The sequence below is a fragment of the Xylocopa sonorina genome, chromosome 6 (assembly GCF_050948175.1).
Source record: "Xylocopa sonorina isolate GNS202 chromosome 6, iyXylSono1_principal, whole genome shotgun sequence".
Classification (NCBI taxonomy): domain Eukaryota; kingdom Metazoa; phylum Arthropoda; class Insecta; order Hymenoptera; family Apidae; genus Xylocopa; species Xylocopa sonorina.
In genome coordinates, this window is record NC_135198.1 from 11,606,089 (window position 1) to 11,617,284 (window position 11,196).

At 45.9% G+C, this 11,196-nt stretch overlaps 1 protein-coding gene across 2 annotated transcripts; it reads left to right on the forward strand.

The window, feature by feature from the left end:
* Positions 1 to 4,268: 4,268 nt before the first annotated feature.
* Positions 4,269 to 11,196, forward strand: LOC143424249 (purine nucleoside phosphorylase). Of its 2 annotated transcripts, none has more exons than XM_076896210.1 (6): positions 4,269 to 4,584; positions 7,775 to 7,869; positions 7,964 to 8,172; positions 8,456 to 8,631; positions 9,408 to 9,598; positions 9,660 to 11,196. In XM_076896210.1, exons 1-6 carry the CDS (start codon positions 4,469 to 4,471, stop codon positions 9,881 to 9,883), a joined length of 1,011 nt encoding a protein of 336 aa, XP_076752325.1. In that variant the 5' UTR covers positions 4,269 to 4,468; the 3' UTR covers positions 9,884 to 11,196. The 2 variants fall into 2 exon arrangements, with proteins under 2 accessions (XP_076752325.1, XP_076752326.1); XM_076896211.1 differs by having other exon boundaries at positions 7,994 to 8,172.

Below are 11,196 nucleotides of genomic sequence, written 5' to 3' on the forward strand. Positions count from 1 at the left end.
TTGTGGCGTAAAATCGTTCACTGTTTTTGCAAGCAGTTTTAACATATCACTGAGAGAGCTCTTGTTTTAAATTTACACAGCATTATGTGTTAATTCGACACGTGTTGTGCAAATAACAAAAAATTATGTCAAGTACAGCGGTGTTGTTTATCTTTATTTGTTTTGGACGAGGCTGAAACGTGCAATAGCTAGCTCGAAATGTCAATATTCGTAATCAACTTGTGAAGACGCCGTAGATTTGGTTGAAGGTACCTAATTTATCGACGTGATCATATTGTTTAGTATCTAGATGTGTCGGCAAATGGAGCAGCCATTCATTTTTTAAAGCCATTCAGTATTTTTAAAAGATTATTATACATATTATTACTTTGTAATCAATATTTATTTTGGAAACGCAATGAAATTATTGATTTCTTTTCGATACAGGCATGTTAATTCATCTATCACGATATTTCGACTCTGCCGGTGGTAGTACAATTTTGTGTCTAATAACTGTTAATTATTCTAACGCAATTCGCTTAGCGTTGACAACAGATATCCTGAATTCTCACTTGCGATAACTTAATGGAGGTCAATGATAAATCAGAACCCCAGCGGATTACATTTGATTGCTTGCGAGGGTCGACAGATTTCGTAATGTCATGCTTATATTTATCTTTAAACGCGAGTAAAGTAACGACACATGAATCTTATGTATGTGGAAAATCAGCTTTGCAATTAGCGATCGTTAATCGTCGAGAAAAACGGAGCAAATTTGTCTTTCGATATATTTTATTTTAGACTTGTACCTTCTTAAATTGTATGGTTTCACATCCATCATTTCCGGTTGCGTCCAAATCAAAAAGCTTCACTTTTGCGAATCGTTGAAATTAACTTGTTTACATGACTGATAGTAGTGCTAAGATTATTACGTTTATGTTTATGATAGATAGATGGAGGAAAGAAATAGAATAATTCATCTGGATTTTCTCTATTTTCAGATGTGTTGAAAACAAATTGCGATCGTGCACGTTTGCCCAACAATGTTAATCAACGCCAACTTGCGCGTACCACTTGTTTTCATTGATGTTCCATCAAGTCGTACAATGATAACAAGTATCCGCTTTTTGGATATGTCTTGTGTAAGCTCATTGAAAACTTGGGCATCGTTGTCCAGCATTCCTCGAACATTCGCGAAGCTTCTACTTTTAAAGAAGCAGGGAAAAGAAAAACAAGCTATTCATATTTTCCTCGTTAAATAATTCGTAGGCAGGATTTGTAATACGAAAATTGGTTGCACCGAACGATAATGCAGGAAACGTGTTTATTCGAGTTTCACACAGTGCCAATAGAAGTGCAAATATTTCCAACGATTATACAATTACCTCTAGTTTGAATTGAAACTTACGAATGATCATAGGAATTGATCGCGAGAAAAGAAAGCTTATTGGAATTAATTTAGCAATTTATCGACCGTCGGTTTTTATTGAACCGCGATCAAAGTTGGCTGATGGTAGCGAACAATGGAAATTAGTTGGGTGGCGGGAAGAATTGCGAAACGCTGGAGAACAATCGTGGAACTATTCCCGGCTAATAAGCAGCTCTACGCGAATTATTGATTTATTAACTGTTGCGTGTCGAGCGACGCTCAAAAGTAAACAGGATCCGTATCCACGCAGAACGCGTTAATCACGTGATTCTGTTTAGTTTATTTGACATCGATTCGATTCGATTATAATATTGCCTGCAAACAAATTGAAATTCGGGCGTAATAACCTAGCGGTGTTTGCGTCGGGTACGGCGCACGCGCGCCCCCTCAACCTCGTTTGAATTTCAATATACCGAATACTCTGTTCCGGATCATTATTATTAAGTTAAGTTTCAATTAAGAAAGTTTGGCGACGTTGAAAATCTGTCCTCCAGCACCAGCTTGCCTACGGAAAATTTGTTTACGGCCAAAGGGTCGATGTTCTTTGTGGACGATCAGCGAAATTATGCATTACTCGTTGCATCGCAAAGTAGCTTCCGGTTCACGAGGGAGTGGGCCCGGCGAAAACTGAATTTACAGTCTATTCGAGGCCGCGTTGGCCGCGCGCGTTTTGACCCCCGTCCCGCCCTCCGTGTTGCGACCGTAATTTACGAGTCGCGGCTCGATTTACCCTTTTCGACTCGCCACCATGCTCGCATACAATTTTCTTTTTCACCATTTACTTTCCGCGTATTACTTGAAAAGATTTTATAAATTAAGATGATCAGCTTCCTTAACGAACCACGAGTCTGAACAACAAAATGGTTAAAAGGAAAACGATATTCTAGTGTTCTTGATGACGGATATCACCCGTTGACCGCGATTACCCCACACTCTTCTACATTTTAATTATAAATCAAGATATTGCATAACTGCTGACACAGATCCTCTTTTTTCCGACGGAAGAAACATTTTGGCACGGACGTGGTGTTATTTATGATCGCGAACGGTTTATCAGGCCTATGATATATACGTATCGGCAGATAAGATTTCTGGTAAATAAAATTTGTTGTTGGCATCGTGTCTCATTCATGTTTGGGCAGCTTTATCGATGTCTCACTTCCATTTAGAAACTTTCCTTCGTAGAAATTTCTCGAGACCTTGTATACCTCACGATTGCTCGTTTCCTGTTCGCTGTTGATCGCCTCGCTTTTCTCGTTAGCAACCGTTCTTTTTGTTAAACGATGAAATACTTGGCGAAAGAGATAACATTTGTTAACGTAACGAATAGGAGGAAGTCGGTTTCGTTATTAAGAGACGTCTTAATAAAGATTAACATTATCTACGTTATCAGAACATATGTGAGAGGGAGAACGTATTAACGAGAAACATCTATCGATCATTCGCTCGTAATCACTGATAAACGACTAATAATAATAAGACGATCGAACTGTTCAATTTTTTTTTTTTTGAGCTATATGTTCTACGATTAACATTCAATAATAAACAAAGTATCGTGTGGTATCGCGGCGGTTAATCGTGTAATCTTATTTCCACTTGCAAGATCTAGCTGTCTTTGCTTTCATAATCCCAGTTGGATAGTATCTAAAGTGGAAAATTTCGCAATAAACTAAGAATGGATCTAGACTCTTTTCTGCGAACCCGACGATTAAGCCGCAGGGGGGATCCTTGCGTGGAGTACTTGCGCGGCGTTGGTCTATCGAGAGCTTTTCAAAAGTGAAAGCACGTACCTATAACCGATACCTTTGGGAGGATCGTTAAATTTCGAGCGGGTCGTGCGCGGGGCTTGCTAACTGGCTGTAATTGGCTCATTACACGGGGCACTAGGAGCCAGCCAAAATTCGTATCCTCGCAAATTGGAGCACGTTTCATCGTCGGAGCGTAAATCTGTCACGGGATTCCCCGATACGACGCGGTCAAGTGCTAAACCCGCGACCGGGCTGTAATTAATATTCGGATAAATCCGTGGTACGCGGCAGCAACAGTCTGGCTGTACGTTACATCTTCGGCAACGCGGTTGCTTTAATGCTCGTTCACGATTCACGAGACGCTCCTCTCCGAATTGGCCGCACCCTTATTTTCCTTTTTTCGAACTTAACAACGATTCAACTTATGATTTTCAGATTCTCACGCGCGGTGCAACAGGTCCAAGTTAGAATGACGAACGCAGGTGGATAACCATGTAAGCACCGTAACGCGGTCCTCGAGGAAATGCCCGCGATACTACCACACGAAGGTGGCGTAACCCCATTTACCGGGAGGAAAGCAAGTTTCCAGGTATTACTCGAGCAGGGTGTACGAGTTCCCCGGCGCGGCAATCGAAGAGCCTAGCCACCGGCGGACCTTAATCGATCATCGCGACGGAGACAGATGGTGTCCATCATCGAAGCCACTGGTGACTTGCAAGAATCGTTAAAGTTTGTTGTCTCCTAGGAGGCGAGTTTATTGTTTCCCCTTCGGTTTACGTTCCGCGGAGTGAAAATGATTTATCAACAGCGGCGGTGACTGGAAGACGTTGTTGTCCGCGAGAGGAGGATACCCGTTCGCCGCGGTCGTTATTGTCACATTGAAATAAATAACAGAGAATGCACGGGTGGCGGTGGAAATTGGACCACTTACATCTGTTCGTAATGGGTTATCATCGCGTACCCCTACCTCCCGGCGACATTCTGCCCGTCTCGATCTTAGCGAGGATTGGAGGGAACGCGTACTGGACGTCCAAAACGATTGGCCGGTTCGTTGACGTTCGCCTTTTTTCCAACGCCACCGAGTATCTGTATAAAACAGCAGCAAACCGAGATACCGCAGCCACTAGTCAGAGTTTATCTGAAACAACGTGTACGCGGTTTCCATCGTTCATTCACCGGCCCCCTCCCCGCCCATTTTTCTCGTTTACTTCTTGCTTTACTAGCTTCCATCGGCTCGTTCGCTATCGACCGATCGAGGCGATCGGTTCCTTTTGTTTCCCTCGTTCGGGCAACAGGAATCGCCTGATTCACGATGCCTTTCGCGGATGTAAATATCGTCAATGGGCACGGTGGTCAGCATCAGCCGGTGAAACGACCCGCGGATAAGGAATTATTGGACACGACGGTCAACCACCTACAGCAAACCACGTAAGTCTTCCAAGTGTCGCTGTTCGTTTTAACGATCGATTCGAAATTATGTTAATTAGTCTTTTCGATCGGTTCGGTAGCTTTCGTACGAGAGATAGACGATCTCGCGGAAGTCGCTCGTGAGGGATTCGCGACGCTGTCTCGTTAACGTTCGTTAGAAAACTTTCGATTAACGAACAGTAAGTAGGTGTTAGCCGGACACGCATTATCCAGCATCGGGAGTGTGCACGAAATTTCCGAGCATAACTAATTTCCCCCGAAACCTGTTCGCCCTCCGTCGCCCCCCTGGCCGCGCAGAGTTGGCACGATATTAACGCACCTTTGTGTCGGTAGTGGGCCAGCTAATTACGAAAGTTGACGGTCTACCCGTCGAATTATCTCGGGCGCAACGATATTTAACGCCTGTTGCGATCCGTAACTTTCTCGATAGACGCTGCGACACGCGACCGTGAACTTTTGACTGACACGGCGGGCGGTTTTTCGCGTGAGGTAGGAGAGGTGCAACTAAATCGACGGGGCGTCGTTAAGAAAGTTCGAGGGGTTGAAAATTGAGGGTGAAAGTCGGCGCATCGTTGATAGCTCGTTCTAAGTAATCGAGAGCTTAAACGGTGAACGCCTCGTTGCCTTTACCCTCTGAATGTTACTCACGAAACGAATCTACAATGGCAAAAGCAGCAGTTTTATCACATTCCAAGATTCTTCATTGTGTTCAGTTCGTTGAATAATTTCAAGTACAGTTCCCGATGTTTTGCATCGAAAGTGAAGTGTTACATCAGCGAGAAGCGTGCTTTATCGTCGCTAAGCAGTATCGTATCAGCGAGAGGCAAAGAGATCGAAGAAGAACGAGGAAAACAGAACAGAGAGATTCGTGGACTCCTTAAAGTTCCTGTTCTCAGGAACGCCTAATTAGAAGTTCCTCGATACATCGTACTTCGATTTTGTTTACTCAATTGGGAAAACAGTGGGCTCGTGCGAAACTCGAGAACTGTTATCGTGGTGAACGCGAACAGGAATCAGACGTAATGACGCGATGACGTTTGTGTTCCAGTAAAGCGAGACACGCGGGGAAACGGCGAGAAGAGGGAAAAAGATCGTCTGGTTGACCGCGCTAAGTGTTGTCATTTTATCGGTCAATTTCTCCACATCGTTTCGTAATTCATTGCATCATTATCGCCCAGTAAGTGTTTCGAGCGACGCATTTATTAGGATTTATTAGAATCGTTTGCTGATCGCGGCGCGAGCTCGCGATTGATTCGAAGGCTGTTTCAATATCGTCGAAGTGCGGGGGGTTCGACGGATCAACGAGATCGTTCGATTGATCGGTCGATATCCGTTGTTTCTTTTTGCTCTTCCGCGGGATTAAACAGAGTGGCGAGAGGCGACGTAAAGCTCGTGCGCCGAGTCAAATATTCAGACGGATTTGTAATTTTGTTAGTCGCTAGCTCTCAATTTTTTTCTCTACGACGTACGAATCTTTTTTCGCCGCGCGCATCTACCATTCGTTTCCGTCGGCTGAATGAATATTTTATACCGTATTTAATATTTAACGTACATATATATTCCGCCAGGCTGTTCTTTTCCGTTTCCGTTCGGCCGTCTGAAACTGATGCGCACTTCAGACCGGAGTGGCATTAAGCTTACGACGAAAAGCACGAACATTCGACGAAATTTCTCGCCGTAGGAGAGCAAGATATCGCGATAGCATTGTCGCGTGTCTTACGGGGATTAACCAGGTGGATTATGCTTCTTTGCTCTGGCAAAATGTCGCGCGGCTCATTTCGATTCCACGACTTCGATCAACGATCACCGATGGACACGTCATAACTTGCAATCGATCGATCGGCAACGCGTATCTTATGGCAGTCACTTCCTGCGAAAACGATTCGGCTCGCGATTTCGCGGTCACGATTGTACTGGAAGATAGCGAGGCTCGAAGTTCCAAGTCTCGAGTACGGTATGCATCCGTAATCGAGATTAGGGCGACCGATATTGTAGGGAGAATCGCGGAGGCGTCATTGAATACTCGCGATCGCCCCGGGCGATGCGCATTCACGTCGTTATAATAATCGTCGACCTCACATTTGCCATTCATAACGGGCGAGCGTACAATCCCGTTTTACGATGGAGCATCCGCGGATGCGGTTGGTCTAATGACGTTTGCCATACCCGCGGCTATATCGAGGCTCTTCCGCGGACGGTCGGGGTAACTGCGGAGCAATTCTCAGATTCGCGGTTGAATACGACTCCATTCGACGACGGGATGCATGGGTATTCGCGTTGCATTCAACTCGTCATAATTCGATGTTCCTTACGGTGACACGTACACGCGACGATTATTATTCGACGATCGAACCGCCTCTTCCACCTCGACGCGCTCTTGAATCGTGAATCTCGAAGTTGGCGACAATTTAGGGGACGAAAAATGGACGGTGATTACAGTTTTATCCTCGAGACTCGTTCCCCTTCGAAATGCGCTAGTCGCGAGGCTTTCGGTTGCGCGATGCCGGGGGTGAAATGGAAATCTTCGCTGCGAGCTTTCGCGGATATTGCGATGCGGGTGAAAAAAGAGGTAAAGGGAGAGGAAAGAGGTAGCCGGGTAGGGGAACATTAAAATTCACAGCGGAATCGTAAGTAATTTTCGATCGCGTTGCGCGTAACATTATGCTGGAGGCGCGCGGTTATACGGGCGAATGCATGGAAATTTTGCGTGTGCATCTGTGCGTAGCGCCTGTTTCACGAGCCCGTCCTGCATTCGCGCACGCGTGGCTGCGTACACGGGGGCTAGATGAGTTGGGCCACGGGACGCCCGTAAACAGTGTTACGCGGCCGCCCGCGTATTTCGATGCATGATTTGTAATACCCTCGAAGCCTACATTCAGCTTAAATCCGGCGCTATTCGAGCCTGTTAGCAGTTTAACAGGTAACTGCACCATTTTGTGATAGTTTCTACGGTCAAATTATGTTGCCTGGTTACGAACGACTCCTGCCTGCGCCCTCCACCCCTTTTCTCCTAACCGAGGAAATACTTGCCGATGTTTCCACTATTTTCCGCGGATCCACCGAACCGTTCACGCGGAATGCCTGTGAATCACTGGAAACCGTTTACCAGCGGACAATATCGACCAGTGCGCGAGCGAGGGGCTGAAATCAATTTCATTCCCTCGATTTTATCGTGTTCTATCTATTTCAGATACACGTTCGAGGCGCTGCAAGAGTCCGCGCAATACTTGCTCGAGCGTATCAAGATCAGGCCGAAAGTTGGTGTCATCTGCGGTTCCGGATTAGGTTGGTATCCAGGATCTGGAAACCCTCCCGCGTTTCCGCCGCTCGCGACTAATTACACGTTGTCCCAGTCAATATTTTCTCTATTCTCGAACAGGATCAAATGAGCAAAACGAGTTGTGTCCAGGTTTACTCGCGGAATCCCTCGAGGACAAACAATGCTTTCCCTACGAGGAGATCCCGCATTTCCCTGTCTCCACGGTCAAGGGCCATCAGGGTCAAATGGTGTTCGGCTTTCTTCAGGGGGTCCCGGTCATGTGTATGCAGGGAAGATTTCACTATTACGAGGGTTATCCATTGTGGAAGGTAATGTCCGCTCGTTAACGTAATAATCGCGAGCTGTTTTCGGACGCGAACGTATCGTAATTGTACGAAAATAAAAGCCAGTCCAATTACTCTAATCGGCGATATCGATTATTCTTTCGCAACGTCAATTAAATACGCAGACATCGCGATTCGACGCTGGTAGCGTGTTCTGATTACCTGACATTCGCGTTGTACAGCTTTTTCGTTACTTTCAGATTATTCGTACGAACATCTAATGACCATTCGCTTTTGTTCTTTTCATTTTTTTTTTTGGTAAGTGCAGTGCGCAATGCCAGTAAGAGTTATGAAGCTCGTAGGCGTGACCCATCTGATCGCGACGAACGCGGCGGGAGGTCTAAATCCCACGTACAAGGTTGGCGACATTATGATGGTGAAGGATCACGTGAACATGATGGGTTTTGCGGGGAATAACCCTCTTCAAGGACCAAACGACGACAGGTACTTTTGTGCCGTTCCTCAACCCCTTAACGCGTCGCATCACCCCGCTCGATGTTATCGCATATTCGTGCAATTCCTTCCGAATCCGTCTCATATACAGTTTTCAGCCTTCTATAAAGTTCCAGATGCTTTAGAAATTAATTGTCTAAAAATAGTAACGCTCTTGGTGTCTCTCCTCGATGAAAAGGAAGAGGATCGAAGGAAGGATCGCAAGGTGCGACTAAGGAAAAGTGGACCGAGCGAGCGTCACGACGATGAGTTCGAATCCGTTTCCAGTCGACAAAGGAAAGTCGCCGACACGCTCGTGGATCGCTCGATTTCGCGCCAAGGGCGGAAGCGAGGGAAACGGGCGGCCATGCGAGATCATTGAGGTCGTCGAAGGAATAAAATTAATCTATTCCATCGGAACAACCCCTTGAATCGAATTGATGAACTATTTACCCGCCGACACAAAGAGTCTGATTGACGTATTTACCTAAGGATCTCCCTCGATTTTTCTGCCATCGTTTTCTTCTCTTTGCATTCCACCTTATCTTCCTTCTCAGTCGAGCTTAATACGATAACCTTTCATCCCACGAAACTTGGAATTCCTTCATCGTGCTTCCCTTTCTCTATTTGCTCTTCTTTTTATGGCAACCCTTGATATTAATGGAGCCCATCGAACGTGCTCGCCAGTTTTCCGCGCTCCCTCGCATTCCATTAACCATCGCCCCCTTCCCGACGAGATAAGAAAGTCTTCTATCTTCTTATCTTCGCGATGTTCATTCGCGTTTCAGATTCGGGCCCAGGTTTCCGCCCATGAACAAAGCTTACAACATCCAGCTTTTAGAAACGGGCCAACAAGTAGCAGAGGAGATGGGTATCAGTGATATCGTGCACAAAGGTGTTTACACGTGCCTTGGGGGGCCCAATTTCGAAACCGTCGCCGAGCTAAAGATGTTGAGGATGATTGGCGTCGACGCCGTAGGTTAGTAATTAAATCGACTCGCGTCTGTACAATGACGATCACAGCTCGATTCTGATTTTAGGAATGTCCACGGTTCACGAAGTGATTACTGCTAGACACTGTGATCTGACCGTATTCGCCTTTAGCTTGATCACTAATCAGTGCGTCACCGATTACGAGAATCACGAGGAAGCGAATCACGAAGAAGTGATGGACGTAGGGAAAGCGAGGCAGCCGTTACTTCAGGAATACGTGTCGCGTATCGTGTTGCGTATACAGCAAATGCTGGAATTAGAAAGGAAGTGATTCGTGTAATTTATATTGCCATCGGCCGTTCCTTAGATTATTCTTATCGTGCTCGTCCCTTTGGATCTTGAGCGAGAAACAGCGACGAAGGAGAATCTTTTCCAAATCGCGCGATAATCGTGCAACGATGCCAAAATAGCGTTCAAGGGGTGTAAACATTCACGAGAGCAAAGAAATAACGCGTAAATATTTAGAAATTAATATATAAAAATCGCGTCGGAAGTGTCGCGACGGAGGGTCGCGCGCAACGCAACGCGGATTTAATCGAACATCGATGCATTCTCTTCGCGAATCCCTGACTTTTATTCCCGTCGAGGTTCAGTCTGCCTCGGGGGAGATTTTTCAGGCAAAAGGAGGATCGTGTCCGCGTGATGCCAGCAAACGCAGCCACGCCGACAATTTGATATACGAGAGTCGTCGTATCGAAGTCCTCGACGAAGAGCAAACCGTCAAGCGTATAGTTTACCCTCCCTTTTTCTTTCTTCGCGACGTAACGATTCGACGATAAGCATTGGATAAGCGAGATCAAATTAAATCAGTATTCAACAGTATTCCACCGGAACGAAGAAGCGTCGGTTTATCAGCGAGGAATCAGCTTATCAGCGAACCATTCAAAAGCGCTTGAATTTAACTGCGTTCTCTTTAATTACACTTCCGTCTCGGCAGTCACAGGATACGCGCGTATTCAGAATTCGTTTGAATTCCAGAATGGTAGATCGCTCGACGGCTGCGCGTTTCTGATCTCAATTGATTCGTTACTCGTCTCGAGGGAGCTTCTTTAGCTTTAAGAAGAGGGAACGGTTTAAGGGTTGAGAGAGGTTGGTAAATGCCGCCCTCCTTCTACCAATCCTCTGCCCGGTATACCGCTCTACGGCGGCCTCGTCGATTTTCCTCCCTCGCTTCGTTACCTTCGTCTCGTTTCGGTGCTTTCCATCGCTAATGCATCGGTGTTCGGCTTCGATAAATCTCGAGCGGCGAAGACCATACTGCCGCGGCCCTTTCCAAGTCTTTTCCTTTTCCGCCGCAGTTGCTTCTTTCGTATTACTTTCCACGACGAAATTATGGCGCGACGTCGCGGCCAAGTAAAGCCACGGTCGAACTTCACCAGAATTCGATCGAGGTGTTTGGCTTTCGAGGACAAACCTGGAGACCGCCCTTTCCCTCCGTAATCAGGGACTCGAATTTTGTTCTCCTTTCATGCAAAAAGAGGAACAGAATTATTATTCGTTCTTGAGGGTGACTACTTCGCCGTGATATCGTCGTTAAATGAAATTACTTCAGTGGTACGATTTAATAAAGAGCATCCGAACGTT

Coding starts and splice junctions, on each gene's coding strand:
- LOC143424249 (XM_076896210.1), top strand. CDS start 4,469: ATGCCTTTCGCGGATGTAAATATCGTCAATGGGCACGGTGGTCAGCAT. Junction 8,632..9,407: donor CAAGGACCAAACGACGACAG/GTACTTTTGTGC, acceptor TTCGCGTTTCAG/ATTCGGGCCCAGGTTTCCGC. Junction 9,599..9,659: donor GATTGGCGTCGACGCCGTAG/GTTAGTAATTAA, acceptor TTCTGATTTTAG/GAATGTCCACGGTTCACGAA.